This window comes from Gambusia affinis, linkage group LG09 (genome assembly GCF_019740435.1).
Source record: "Gambusia affinis linkage group LG09, SWU_Gaff_1.0, whole genome shotgun sequence".
In the NCBI taxonomy this organism is placed as follows: Eukaryota; Metazoa; Chordata; class Actinopteri; order Cyprinodontiformes; family Poeciliidae; genus Gambusia; species Gambusia affinis.
The window spans coordinates 14883969-14899717 of NC_057876.1; the positions used below are offsets into that span (position 1 = coordinate 14883969).

The 15749-nt window shown below is 38.1% G+C and overlaps 1 protein-coding gene across 2 annotated transcripts in view; it reads right to left on the minus strand.

The window, feature by feature from the left end:
- Nucleotides 1-1118: 1118 nt before the first annotated feature.
- The window catches only part of trpc7b (transient receptor potential cation channel, subfamily C, member 7b), a 61458-nt gene continuing 46827 nt past the window's right edge, over nt 1119-15749 (minus strand). Inside the window, exons 8-12 of one of the 2 annotated variants that reach the window (XM_044126343.1) lie at nt 12449-12644; nt 11859-12080; nt 7921-8001; nt 6941-7016; nt 1119-5294 (exon numbers count right to left, since the gene is read on the minus strand). In XM_044126343.1, coding sequence (XP_043982278.1) covers nt 5155-5294; nt 6941-7016; nt 7921-8001; nt 11859-12080; nt 12449-12644 — 715 coding nt within the window. In that variant the 3' untranslated portion in view covers nt 1119-5154. Of the gene's footprint in view, nt 5295-6940; nt 7017-7920; nt 8002-11858; nt 12081-12176; nt 12226-12448; nt 12645-15749 lie in introns of those variants that run through there. The other variant, XM_044126344.1, reaches the window with a different exon arrangement.

Genomic DNA, 15749 nt, shown 5'->3' on the forward strand with positions numbered 1-15749 from the left:
CAGGTTTGGGCCCCAAAACCTTACTTACTTACTAAGCCATTACTCTTTTTCTCTTACTCCTCGCATGTCTGCGAGTCATTTCATGTGACGTGTGTCACTGATCTGAAAACGCTGCTGAAGGAGATGATTTGCATATTAAATGGAACCTCCTAGCATGTAAATGAAGAACTCCCTACAGAGCAATCCAGTAAAAAGCCTTCAGTTTAACCCAACCGCAGCAGAGCGTTCTGATAAGCATTAAATGAAAAGATCATGTTTCTACAGTTTCAGCTTCTCTTCACGCAAGACGGCAACCATTTGTTCTGTCATGTATAAAGCTCTTAATGACCACGCTCCATCTTTTCTTAAAGAACTAATGATTAACATTTTTACAACAGTGCGTCTTACTCATAAACTACAGGTTTATGGTTGAAAATGTGCATTTTTGATAATACTTATAGTTAGAACTGACTCCAATTATCAATGTGGGTTATGCTGCCATTGGCATAGAATGGTGAACAATAACAAGCACTATACCTTTGCTTCTTTTCTTTTTGCCTACTATTGCCTTCAGTATTTATGTTTCTTCTCTGTGTGAATAGCTGCTTTTACACATTTCATAAAATGGAATTGACTAAAAGTTAAGATAAGGTAAAAGTCTGCTGGTTTAAATTATTATTTTCTCAACAATGGGTTCTACTGAACATTACAAGTATCTGAATATAATTACAATTTTATATTATCCTGAATATGACAGTATCAGATTAAATATCAGAAACTGCTTTGTAATGGTCCTTCAGCTTAGTTTTGCAAGCTAGCATAATATGAATAAAACTGAACTAAATTATTGAGTTGAACAGAAGAAAAATGCTACATATAATAAATAATACATCTCAGTATGTTTGAGTACCGGTGTGTACAGTTTCCTCAAGGTGGGATCCACATGCTGCTAAAATTTCTATTTCGAGAGCATCTGTGGGCTTTGTTCCTTCTGAGTGTGTTAATGTGCCTTTGTGGAAGTGTGGAGCAACTCTGCAGCCACCTGTCTGGTTTCGCTCCAGTAGCCGTCATCCAGGCAGGGAAAAGCACAATCAGACTGCACCAGCGTAGACACACAAAGTGCATTAATTCCAAACCAGCCAGTTTAGAGCATATTTATTTCAAGGATCAAAAATATGACAATATAAAGAACCAGATTTTGGTCAGTATGTCTCGGGTACAAGTCAAAAATACAGTATTTCAGATACTTTATTTGTATAGGAATGATAAAACTTTCTCTTGGCCAAATCTTATAGTTTGTCTGATTTCATAAATCCAGCAAAAAAAAAAAAAAAAAAACAGACAAACAATAAGAGCAATCAGCAGCTCTCACACATAACATCACTACACGAAGAGACTTTTGAGTTTTACTTTCTTGTCTAAAATAAAGGACATTTGTGTATGTGAAAAATGAATTTACTGCAGGTTGAAAATAAATGTTGCAATAACTATCAGATAGATCAGATAAAAAATAAAAAAAAATCTCAGATATTGGCAAAAGCAACCCTCTGGTTCTGCTCATGGGACTAAAGGTTTAAACTCTGCAGAGGAGGAAGAAAAGCCCCTGGAGCTCGTTCATACACAGTCAGTGTTAATCAGAATAGAAAACATTTACATTTTCCCAATTAAAAACAACTCACTGCAGATGTAAGTTGTTAGAATTTAAGACTCTTCACTGCTCAGGTTGTTACTAAAACGGCATGAAACAGCATGGGAAGCGTTTCATCCGAACTCTTAAAAAGTTGCAGCAGAGTGCACAAAAAAAGTGAGCTATGACTGAGCTGCACTGAAAAGATTGGAATAATGGCGCCCAGGTTCAAAATGATGTTAAGAAAGTGCTGAACCTCAGTTTCCACCGCTCTGTTAGACTACTTTGGATTTTGGGGCGCCTGAAAATGCAAATCAGGCAGAAGATGAAGGTGAAAATCAGGGAGACTTCTGCTTTTTGTAAACAGCACACAACCTGCGTCACGGCATAAATAACGCAGGCGCTGAAAGAGAGGAGACGACGGAGACTGGACTGAGGAGTGAGACATAAACAGAAAAAGTTTATTTCTGTAGAGATTCTTTCCATAATGCAGTCAGACTCTTTAAGCAGCTGACACAGGGAACAATAACGGCTTCCTCACTTTGCAGAAGTGACTTATTGTAAATGTTGCAATGTCTTCATTTGGAGATAAAGTTATAAAATAAAATAAAAACACAGGATACCTAACGGACTGTGTGTTTTCCGATCATATTTGGACAAACAGATATTTAATATAGTGATACGCTGTAACAAATCAGGCGGAAATGTTTAAAACATTTTAAGGTCCGGCCATCTTGAACCAAGTTTTTTGTTTTCTCCAGATTGTTGAAGAGCAAAGGGTATAAGTGAAGGAGATTCAAAGTAATATCCAACATACTACGGTCTGGTTATCTAAGCATGTTCATCCTGACAGCAGATGGTAAATCTTCAAAAACCCTAAAATGTCAGCCTGGGACCTGCAGCAAGACTTTGCTGCTGTTTATATGAAACTGTATGCCTCTAAAATCAGAAAGAAACTTTGATGGGATATGTGCGAGGAAGAAAGCTTTGCTCTCTAAGAAAACACGTCAGCAAAACTAAAGTTAGTAATAACATTTTCCTAAGCTAGAAAACATATTTTTGATATTTTATTTCATAAGTAAAACAGGTAATTGTACTCGGGTAATTATTGCAAAGGGTAATGTTAGGTGTTCACCAGGAATAATCTAAGTTACTTTCTTACATGATTAAACATAAATATGCGGGCATAAAAAAAATAACAATTGCACAATTATTAGGATGTGCACTCATGTAGATGTAAGCAGCTGAAATTATTTACTTTTATTTGCTCAGTCTATTGAAAAAAAAAAAAAGTCTGATTTGCTTCTCATGAACGATTTGATGAAAGTATGTGAAATCAAGAAAGATGTTTTCCATTGTCATAAACTGTAGGAAACGCTGCAAGAAGGGTAAAGAAGTATGATTGGAAAAAGGTTGAAACTTGTGTTAGATGAATATTATTACATCTGACCCTCAGAGATTAATGTCTCATTTTGATTTACCCGAAGCAGCAGGGAGCTCATTCATGACGTTTCCATGTTCAGTCACCCTCAGATTATTAGAAAAGTGGTGCAAGTCTGTTAGGGTTTTTCATTTAATGACAATCTGAGCGCATCAGATGCAAATATGACAAATATTGTTTTTCTTTGCATGAACGCCTCGTGCGATAACAGTGCAGATTTTAGTTGCCAAATCGTCAAATCGTTCCCTCTACACAAAGGTTTATCAATACAAAAATGTATACTGTTAGCAATTAGTATAATATAGTCAATGACTTTTTTTTTTTAAATTGAGAACAGACCATAAATCAGAAAATATGATAATTTCTTCAAGCTGCCTAGGCACAACATGTCAATATTTATTATGGTAAAGTCTAAGTTATTACTCTGCAAAACTAAACAACTACTTGGAATCAAAAAAGCTAAAATTCAGTTGTTGCCTACAGACCGTTGCTGCTCATGTCTCAACGCTGTGCAGCAGAGTCTCAGGGGACAGGAAAAAAATAGACCAGAAAATGACTCCATGCAGCTTCTGTAAAAGAATCTCACCTTTATAGCCAAATCAATGCATGTGAAAATAAATTCCCACATTGCAAGGTTTTCTCATCTCCCAAATGCACTGCTTCACCTTAAAAAACAACAACAAAAAAAAAAATCGACTCCTGGATTTTACAGCGGCAAACACAACTCTGTCAGCGTGTTTTGACATTTTGGAAAATGGGTCATGTGAATTTCACATAGCAGAGAAAAGTAAGTATTGAACACGTTAACATTTTTCTCAGTAACTATATTTTCAAGTGGTTTGCTTATATTAAATTAATATCAGATGTTGGTAACAACCCAAGCAATCTCTACATAGTTTGAAACCAAACCAATTTAGAAAGGAAAGAAAACTGAATCAACAAGCAAAGAAAGTGTTTGTGTTTAGAAAGTAATCAATCATATCGCCTGTCAGTGCTAATTGATATTAGCTGTTCTAAAGCTCTGAAGAGATCTGAAGACAGTTTGTTTTCTTTTTAATATGTGGATTACTTTGGTTGCTATGAACAAAGTAAACTTCAGGCTAAAAGTAGAAAAACATCTAGTGTCAAAAATGTTGATGTTCAATTCCTATTTTCCAGGATGTATAAGCGATACACATTTTCTTTTTGTCTCCGTTTATATTTGCAAAATGTCTGCAGCTGAGTTGAAATAACCATACTGTCTTTTCATGCTGACTTAGTGCATTTATCCATTAATTAACTGGTTGTGTTGAGGACGTTCCATTCATTTCTGAGACACAAACACATCATCTTACCCTTCAAACCATTTCTGTAAAGAGTTGAACATCAGTGCAATGAATACATTTTCCTGCCTTGGATTTGTATCATAGGTTGTGCATTGTGAATTAGAACTGCGTTAATTAGACAGCCTTGTGTATAAAGGTGTGTGCATTATCTCAACCAGCATCAGCACTTCATCTGACCAATTACAAATGTGGTATGTAGCAGGCATCTCTGCTGTGAGTAGCACTAGCAGTTTCTCCTCATCCTCTTGCTGTTCCAGTGTCTTCCCTTCACTGGGTTTCCCCCTCTCTCCTCTAAATTGGTGATAAGCTGATACACTGATATCTTCTGGCAGTGGGTGTGGGGCCCTCGTTGCTGCACTGCATCGCTGTTGATCCCCATGGTGTCTCTTCGTATCTCCTCACACTTGTCTTCTCCTTCTTACTTGTCTCTATCTTTCCCATTAATTAGAATTGAGCCGTCAGCAGAAAGTCCTTCCATGTGTGAGTTTATTTTCCTAACCTCACTGTCAGTCGCAGTTACAATAGCCTTCTACTGGTCTTCTCTAATTGGTCATTTTGTGTCCAAAGCACTTGGGTTTTATCTAAAGCTAGCTCATTTTAACTCGGCACAGTTTCCACATTTTAAGCTGCTAACTACTCTCCGTTCATCTTGTCCATTCGCATAAACATCCTGCCTCTCCATTGTCTCTCGTCTTCCCACTGAGGTCGTGAACTACCTGGCCTGAATCTGCTTTCTACGCCGACCTTCTCCGCCTTCCTCCCTCCCTGTCGTGCAAGGCCTGTCAGTGTCTCATGGTGTTTTTGCCAAACTTGTCGCCGAGTTGCTGGATGAGCAGAGCCAGCTCCCCAGCGGCCTGGGACTTCTCCTCCAGCAGCTCATAGCGGAGGCTGGAAATGTCTTGCTTGATCTCCTTCAGCTCGCCTGCAACACACACACACACACACACACAGAAAAGAAAGAACGAAGTGAACAAACACCAATCAGGACGGGACCAAATCCAGGCATGAACTGGGGGTCAGCGTGTAAAGTCTAAATGGACACCGACCCTTTGAGGTTTTTTGTGCACTTATTTTTGACGATTAGTTTAAATCTCTGCGATGATGCAGTATGAAAGGAGGAGGATAATTTTGTAAGAAATATTCTATTTACAGATTTACACATTCATTGGCCCCATTAAGAAATATGTGTAAAAAGCCTTGAAATAACTTTTTTGTTTAATGCAGTATCATCATTTTAGAAAAAAAAGGGATCAATTTGAATACCTTTAGTCTCAGGGGGAAAAAAATATTAATTTATTTTTCAAAATCCCACATCCACTTTTTGCCAACATTTGCCTAGTTTTATCCTACATCCACCTGAATGTTAGTATAGCACCACTCTCAGATATCAGGCTGCCCTCACGAGGCACATTGAGAAATTGATAAATAATCCTGAAGCCAGTCCTGCATTGCTTGGACAGATAACGTTCAGCCTGCTGATTCACTGAAACCTAAATTCTCTGAAATTGTGAAGTTATTGGAGAAGCTTTTTTTTTCCCTCTAAGATTTTGAATATATTTCTCGCAACTCCGTCTTGACAACACTGTCTTAAGAATGCTTTTGTTATCCCCAGGTTTCACTGAGGAAACATAAATTGGCAATCATCCAGTACTGTAGAAATGGTAGCGAGGAATTTTTATCGTGCCAGATTGGTAGATTATGTTCTTTATGGTCTTTGAATCATTCAAATGCTTTTTACTAAATTACCAAAAGCTTGTCAGGTACTTTTAACCATCTTTTATTCCAACCAGTCTTGAAATGCCTTGTTTGATAAAACACTGATGGTGGTTCATCCGTTAGATTGGTACATCTGACCAACTCATGCTTTGTTTCTGCTTGTATCAGCAAAAATCAGCATCAGGTCTGCTGATACATTAAGACTAACTCAAGTTTAGAAGTAGGACGGTGTTAAATAAACTTTTTTGTAACATAGAATTGCATTCAGATGCTTTAGTAGAGTATTACTGGTTTCACTTTCAGCTTGTCTTTTTACACATAAAACAATCATTCCTCAAGAAGAAGAACCAAAAGAGCAGTGTTAGTAAAGACAAATGAATGTGAACTCCCATCATAAAGATTTCTATTAAGAGTTTTTTTCTATAAAGAGAAGGATGTGAGAACATTTTATAACTCTCATTGTACTAAAATATAGTTTTTTATGTTATTGTTATTAGCTTACATGTTTTATACCGCAAAAATATGATGACGTGTTTCTTATGGCTTTCCAACAAGTTCAAATAAACCTGTGTAAATGTCAAACACAAGGAGAAAAGTGATTGGATGTCATTGAGTTATGAAAGTCAGTTTGTTGTGTTAAATGGATTAGCTAACTACTCCAATAAACATTTTTATTTATGATTACTTGCAGCCTGCTACACACACACAAAAAAAACCCCACATTAAACTCAAGGATGTGCAGATGTACATAGAAACTCACTGATCAATTCCTGAACACATTTCTACACTCATACCATCATGAGCTGATAATGGTGCCACTGAAGTGCGCTGAATTGAAAAAGCGATTCTTACCCTCATTCACTTCATCGCTTTCTTTGTCCACTTGAGCTTTCAGCACATAACGTTTAATGAGCCGCTTCATGATATTCTGCAGTGAGGAGAGGGAGAAAGGTGAGGATTAAAGACAAAAGGACGCAGCAGCAGCGGGAGGTGACAACTCATTCTGTATTTATGAAGACAGAAAACTCATTGCATTCTCCAGACAAAAAGAAAACTATGCTAATTGTGGTACAGAGTTTCACTCGGTCTCTCAGACAGCATGTAGAATATTGAGTATTGATTTGTGACCAGTTGCTGCTGCTGAGCCTGCGGCAGTCAGTTTCTGAATGTAGGCACTCTGGATACGGGTCGATAGCCGCCACCGTCCAAGCAGAGCGCTTACATATGTCTAATCAGGTGACAAGTCACTGCTGTGTGTGTTTAGCTGTTGGTGTGTGTGCAATGCATATCCTTAAAAATGTACAAAACTAGAATATTTTCAGAAAAAAATGAAAAAAAATCCACGTGACCTCTGAGGATTTTCCTCACAGCAGAGTAAAAATGAGTTTTGACTTTTACTTTGTGAAATAATGTAGTTTGAGTTGATTGAGTTGAGTGTCTTGGTCTCAATTACTCTCAAAGATCTTATTAGAGGAATTTTCAGCCAAGTTCATCATTATTCTCTCTCTCTCTCTTTGTACGAGTTCCCTTTTAATTTCAATCTTGTTACATTCCTTTATTACTGTCGTTTGGTTTTGTCTCACTTACACCTCCTCACCTCTACCACACCTTTTCTTTCCTTCCTTCCTCTGATCCTGTCATCAGCGTTCATCCAACCAGCCTCAATCTGTGCAGCTGCAGTTCTTTGATTTCTCTCTGCTACATATTCCTCTGCCTGTTGGTCTCACATTTCATTCTTCCTCCAGATTCAATCTAATTTCCAATTCCCTTCCGTCTCATCTTCACTCCACCCTAAACTTTGGCATCTGCTTTCAGTTCTGTCAATCTCTCACCTGGTATCTGGTCGGGTGTTTTCGAGCTTTTCTCTGGATGAACTCCTCTCCTGATCGTGCGTTCGACCTAAACCGTTCATCCTGCAGCAGCAAGAAAAAGAGACACTTCAGAATAATTGAAGTACTTGAGAAGGATGTTGAAGAAGGCCGCAAAAACCTATTTGTAGCTTCACAAATAGGTTCAAAAGAGAGCAGAATACAATCTTTAAGGATTTAAATGGGGTGTTATATAAATATTTTCAATATTTAGTCCTTAAACTACAATGAGAAAGACAATATGACAGATGAATGAAGCACTATGTCTGTATGTCTGAAAACATTTAAACAAATGAACCACTTGGGTTCTGGTCACAGATTTCTATGCATTCATCATCGGCTGCGTATTATTAATTCTGACCTTCTTAAATGAATTAATCAACCATTTCAAGGGGAAGACAGATCATATAACATAATCTCATTCATTTTGGATAATTTTTTTCTGTTCCACACAGCTTACAAATTCTACGTTAATTGGGTTAAATGTGACTTTTCAAGTTGTAGAGCAGACAAAGTTTTGTAGCCACCAACAAGGTCCTGGCATATTTCCAAAGGTTTTTAAAAAAAATGTTTTTCTTCTTCAATCATACGTTCTCTCATCCTGCCACCTAATTTTTATTTATGGCTGCAGAAATCCAACCCTCTTGTATTTCCAGGTTTGCCTTGCCTGTCACTAACCTTTGGAAAGCCCTGGCACTGTCTTTGAGTTCCCGCCTGTGTGATCTCAGCACTCTATGGTCTCAAACCAGACATCACCATTACATGCCTACCCACCTTGAGCTTAACTTTATGAGAAGAACTGCTGGACTAACTTATCTGCATCTGTCACCCATCTCACTGCTGAGCTGCCAAAAAACAAGTGAGAGAGAAAACAGTCCACAGCTATCTGTCCACCCTCAGTCTGCCACGCCACTCACCATACCTCCAAGCCACAAAAGAAACAATGACAACTGTACCGACCACCTACTCTGTTTTATTGTCTCTGCTGCCATCCGGAGATCTCTTGTCAACTCTCCAACGGTAAGAAAGTAAGATCAATAAATAAATACATTTATAAAAAGTCTCACTTGAATGTCACAAATTTATTTGTTTGTTTTTTTCCCAGAGTTCATTCATTTTTACAATAACTGGTTAAACTTTAATTGTACGTCCTTGTGATTTTCTGTCTGGATCAAAATTCGGGGACAAAACATGAGATTTAAAGCCTCACCCTGACTCATTCATTCTTTACCTCCTCTGATAAGAATGTTTTTCCAACAGTAATTCGGCTGGCCCATGTAGGCAGCAACACATTTCAGAAGGTGCTGATTTAGTAGAAAGTTTTCTTTCTTGGCCCAGTGCCCATTCACTCCCTGTTTATGTTAAACAGGAGCTGAGAGGTGCAGTGACACAGGTTTAGTTCACTGGGACAAATAAAACAATCCAGTTAAATGAGCTCGACCTTTTCTGCCAACAGTAGCCAAAATGTCAGTAATAGCATTTGGTTTCTCTGCAACTTTATCCACACATCATCAGAACTTGTGGATTAGTGAAACTCCCATGAGATTACACGTTGCTAAAAATCAAAGAAGTTGACCGTTTCATGACTATTCCACCCTGGAAAAAGTACAGTTTAAATAAATAATTACAATCCATTTTGATAATTTCATCAGCCTAAAAAAACAAAGTCTCTGAAATTCAGACAGAAACAGAAAAAGGTTTTGTGCTACTTTATAAAATGCTTATAAAGAGTTTATTATTTATTAACTGCAAGAACTTTAAAAAAAATTATTTTTAAGAGAAGTATTTCAGCAGAGGAACAGAAGCCAGTGACTCAGATATCCATTTTATTTATCTATTCGCCACATTACTGCAGCTACACCCAGATGAGACCGAGATTTCCAGTTTTATGGGAAGGCATCTTCTATGCAGAAGTCTCCCCAAAGCCAACTAGCAACGTTAAAATACATTTCCTGTAGCTCTTAGTCAACATTAGAAGCTCGATATGCTGGGCTCTCCTGACTCTGTTAAACTAAGATTCACATAAAGTCCAGGCTGGCAGTTACCACCCAAATACCAGCACAATATAATTACATCAAATCATTGACTTCCATTTTAATTTCACACATAGTTTTAAAGCAATCAGTTGGCACAGCTGCTTTTGCTAAAACATTTATTTTTTTAAGTTTAATGCCCATATGCATCCTTATATCATAACTAAAGCACTGAAAGAGAGAAGAAATGAATCAGTGGTTCAGACAGACCACAACATCACTCCTAAATCTCGCTTGACATCCTCAACGCTCTCCTGTGGGCTAATGTGGGCTTATCCATTGATCGCCTCCTGCACCTTCCTGCCTCTGCCTCAGTTAAACTGTCAGGTCTGCGGAAGGTTTTAGACACTCACAGAGGCAGCAGGGTGAAGCCTATCTTGTCCCCATCCAAAATCTGCCCGGGTATTTCAGCAAACGCGGGCAGAAGCAATGGGCTGACTAATAGCTCCGGTGAGGTGAGCAATTCCAGCCGAGCAGGCCGGCGGAGGAAATGCCTGCGGATGATGGCTAGCGCTACGTTTAATGCCATGTTAAATGTTCTCTGCTGTTTCCAATTGAAAATCAAAACTTTCTTTTTATTATTGAGATCTGTTATAGAGCGATGCTCCACTTAAATCTGCATGTTTCCTAAATATACAGATTATACCTTCAGAGACAACCCACCAACACAGACAGATGTCTAATTATAGAAGGAAAACAATCTTTTTTTTGTTTTGTTGTTTGAGCAACTATCATTCTTCCTCCGTGTAATTATGGCAGTTATATAGAGCTATGTTGGAAATCAGAAATGTTAATTTGACAGAAGTATTTAGTACAGTAAATGCACAAATTAGTCTATAATTAGAGAGTCACTGCAGCAGGTTTTGCTTAACTAGAGAATAAAACGGAGAATAAACTGATGATATGATATTGAAAGAGAAGGTAAAAGAATAAGCTGCTTTTAAATTAATAATCTCCTGCAACATTAATTCAAGAGGTAGAAATTAAATTACTTTAGATTAAAGATGCAGAGGAAAACATTGCTGGAGGGATTACAAACCTCATTTTATTTGAAAAACCTATTAAAAAAGACTTTGAACTTTTTATATATATTTCAAGCAACAACCATAAATTTAAATGAGTCATTTTTAAAACTTGTAATATGAGATAGATAAACTCCAAGAAACACAAGGATGGGAACTGATAAAAGGCTTCTGAAAATAAACAAGATATATACAGCAATATAAAGGACATCTCAATAAATAAAACAAATACAGATCTGGAGAATGTGGCATGTATGATCTAGAAAGCTGTTAAAAGTAAATGGAAAGATAAACTATGATAAATCCTAGGACAAAACCTATCAGAAGCTGGAAAAAGGCTTTTCCTTCAGCAGCAAAATGGCATTAAACATGCAGCCAGCCCTACAATGGAATGATTTAAATAAAAGGACTTTCAAGCAGTCAAAGTTCAGAGCTAAATTCTACAGGGAATCTGTATTATGGTTTGAAAGGAAAAAAAAAAAATCTCTGCATCCAATCTGATGGAGCAGGAGCTACTTTGCCAACAACGGGCACAGACTTTCAGTCTAGATGTGCAAAGCTGGTACACACAAAGCCCAATGAAATGAGGCTTTGTGTGCAGCTGGAGCTTCTGCAAAACGCACCTCTACTTCTAAGTGTTGATTCAGCTTACACACGAACACACACCACATTTTTCAAATATTCATTTGTAGAAATATAGCAAAGAAAACCACGTATAATTTATTTCTGCTCAAGTAATATGTCATACCATGTAAAGGTTAATTCTGTAAAATCCTGATACAAAATACATTGAAGTCTCTGGTCTAATGTGACAAGACACTGTACGTAGAAAATGCTAAATTTTGACCTTGGCCTGTGAGTGGAGCATGCCCATCTCCACCTCATTGTTGCGGCGGCGGCCATTGGCCTTGCACAGGTGTATCAGGCACGACTTGATGCGAAGGAACAGGTAGTAGAAGGATTTGGGGCTGGGAACCAAATTAAACGGGGCAGGCAGGGTCCGACCCTCGTCAAAGTAGGACAGCCACAGCTTGGCGCGGGCAAACTTCCACTCCATGTCTGCATCCTCCTACGGGAACAAGCAAACACAGACGCAGGGTGAATCTGCTGATGGATGACGACAGGAGAGACAGGAATAACAAATAGCTATGACTTGCTTGAGCACCTTGACTTCTAGAGGACAGTGCTACGACGACAGACAGCCCAACATCTGCCTGTTGACAACAAGTCTGTGTTTTATACCTTTGAGAAAAAAAAAATCTTTGAATTTTTTTCTATTTTTGGGGGTGTCTGATGTTTGATTGATTCTCAATAGCTGATGGCATTTTTTTTAAGTCCCAGTCTAATCCTCTTGTAGACACATCACTGATACCACAGATGATCCTTATTGACTTGTTGACAACATCCTGCCCTTTTTTCTACTGAACCGCTACCTACCTCTATCTCCTGGTACGAGCTGTTGATCATGGCGATGAGCATGTTGAGGAGAACCACCACCATGGTGACGTTATAGACTCCGTAAAGCACGTAGCCGATGTTCTCTATGAACTTATGGTCGTATTTCAGCACCACAGAGATCACTTCAGACAGCCCAAAGATAGACCAGAACAGAGTCTTGAAGCTCTCCTCCACCCTGGGGGAAAAGAGAGACGGGGTGAAATCAGTACATAAGAGGGTGCAGGTGTGGGTAAACACTGTTAGTTGCTAGTTGGTGAGTCACACACATGAAGACAGACAATATGTGATCTAATGCTGTTTGATTTGTGAGGCAGGAGTGATGAGCTGTCCAATTTGAACACACAGCCCCGTTTCTGCCTCTGCTGCACACAAAGTGCTGCAAACGCAGACAATGACTCAGCTGCAGCATTTAGGAGATAATTAACTTCTCAAACTAAGTTTATTAAGTTTTAACCCTTTGTCAAACTTTATGCAAAGCAGACACCTTACGTCAATGGAGACATTAAAAGTTTGTCCAGAACAAAAATTTGTAAAAAGCTTACATACAATACAGTTGGAAATACATATATTTTCAATTTAGGACTTTTAATATTTTAATTAGACCATTTTTTTCTGGATGGAATAATTATGCCACAAACAACCTTCATAAATTTTAGCCAAAAAGAATCGGATGCACATCTGGTAGATAATTATCTCTACTCCACAAATACTCCAAATTATACACGCAGGCTCAAATATATAGATAATTAATACATGTGGCTCAGGACCATTTTGCACCTGAACCACAAGCTATTTGTAGTTGTCAATACATTTGTGACACTGTTCTGGTGCAGAATCACATCACATTGTGAGTCAACCATCTGACTCACGTAGTTACTCAAACGATTGCAAGAGTTTTAATGGATCAGAAACAGTCCAGAAATCAGCATGGCTCAAGTCCATCATACACAGGGCTCTGCTGGAACACCAACGGTGGTTCTGTCTGCAGATAAATGAGCTCTCCATTTAAAGAAGCATCCATTTCAAATTAGACACATTAAAGTTCAACTGAGAAAAGCTTTATGTTTGGGTGAAACAGAGAGACTTAGCTTAGCCACTTAACTACTGGATGGTTCCTGCTTTGTAAGCAAAAGGTAATTTGATGCACAATTTTATCATTGGCTCTTTATTTCACAAAGGTTCTTGGTCAAAAACATATTTTTCATCAAAGAGAATTCAAAGTGAGGATTGCAAACTTAAGAAGTTTGAGACAACTGTGAAGTCTGGTGATGGCAGCATCTTCATGTGGCGCCGAGTTGCTACCAGTGATACTGGTATGTTTTACAAAATGGATAGATTGATAAAGACGTAGGACATCCTGTACATTTTTTACCTTCAAATAAAATCAACAGTTAGATATTTGAGAATTTTGTCAAGACTTTTACGACAAACATGGATCAAAACTGGTTTTGAAATCAAGTTGGCTAACTTTAAATATTTTGAAAGCTTTGACCTCAACTATAGTGAAAATTTGAGGACTATGCTGAAAACCAGATCAGTATATAGACATGAATTAAAATGTATGAATCTACTTGTTTTTGTTTAATTCATTGAAGATGTACCTTATATCATCATTTCTCCCTGATAAAGAACAGGTCAAATCCACAACTAAAGACTGAAAACATAACATTCATGGCACCCTTCTCATTTTAACAAATATGTGACAAACTGACCCAATTTGTGTCCTATTTTCACAAAATCTGTGGGCTATTTTCAAAAAAATCTTCTTTGTCAAAATTACTATTTCCAGTTGAATGAATTTTGACTGAATTGTCTATCCCTGTGGATGAAATACAGGCGGTCCTTAACCTCTATTTGGCTTTTCCTCTGTTATTGTTGCTGTGCTAAATCAAGAGTTTAATAAATAAAAGGACATATCTAAAGTTTCTGAGTTCCACAGTTAATAGTCCAGTTGTGTTTCTGAGCCTGAACGTTGAAAAGAGAAAAACCAGCAACAAGACATAACAGCAAAAGGCTGGATGACCTGTGAGCACCAGTTTCATGTACATCTGCGTATATTAAAATATTCCATGAGAGGCAAGCATGGGGCTTGAGATGACAGTGGGAGGAATGAGCGGGCAGGTAGAACTGCTTGAGGGCTGTTCTACCTGCCCCCAGGAGAGCACTCTGGAAAGGAAAGATGTGTAGGTTGTGGAACTGCGAGCGTCTTCCAAAAAAACTTCATCCACTGGCACATAAAAAAAGGCAAGGTTTTGGCACAAAGGATAAACCAACATCTCGCATGTATGAAAGGAGTCTGTCAGACAGGAACATCGTCAACTTCCCCCACGTTTCTCTTTCTCACTCTTGACAACAGAAAATCCTCTGGGTGTTTCACCTTTTACACCATAGAAGAAGACGGGGAAAACATCCTTTATTCTTCTATGCAGCTAGAGTAACCTTGTTACTCGCATATCTTCCAAAACATTGTGATTTTGGGCAAAGTATTTATAATTAGCCTGTTCAGCAGAAATTAATTTCTATAATGTTCTCTAAACATTGGCATGCCGTCATTGTTCTTTGTGAATGTCATGAGATGGTTGAAAAAGTATAATTGATGATTAATGTGCATAGAGAGCTTTGAGATAATAACCATGCTACATGTCTACAAAAGAAATGTTTTCATTTTCACTCAAACCTCTGAGTATGGAGGCTTCTGCTGGGCAATAAAAAAATTGTGTTGGATGCAAGGAAGGTTGACAGAGGAATATTTTCATTGTGCCATTGCACTCCCCTCAAATTGCCAGTTTTTTGCAGACTGCTGCTGTTGCTGTTGGAGACGGACTATGACCGTGATTATGGCTATTTCCACGAGATGCCATTGCTGTAATTGAGGCCATGGCTGTGCTTTAGTTGTAATGACTGCTCTGTCATGTCAGTGGCACATTAGTTGTAATGGCTGCAACACGGATGACATGTAGGGGTAATATGTGTGCCAGTGAGTTGACATCAAGAACGCGTTAAAGAGTAATTGCAGAAGAGAAATGACAAATGAAACAGAAATAAATGTTAAATAAAAGTTGAATCATTACCTGCAGTCTGATTTTCACTGAATGGCAGAACAAATCTGGAATATTATCTATTTGCTATTGGAGAGAGTGTGGAGTGGTCATTTTTAGCTAGCAGAGTTCAGCTCAAACAAATGATGTATGACTTCAGCAGAACACTTAACTAAAATTACAGCTAATGACGTGGGAGATTTTAATGTGCCTCACAACCCTTTTTACAAAAAAACAAAACA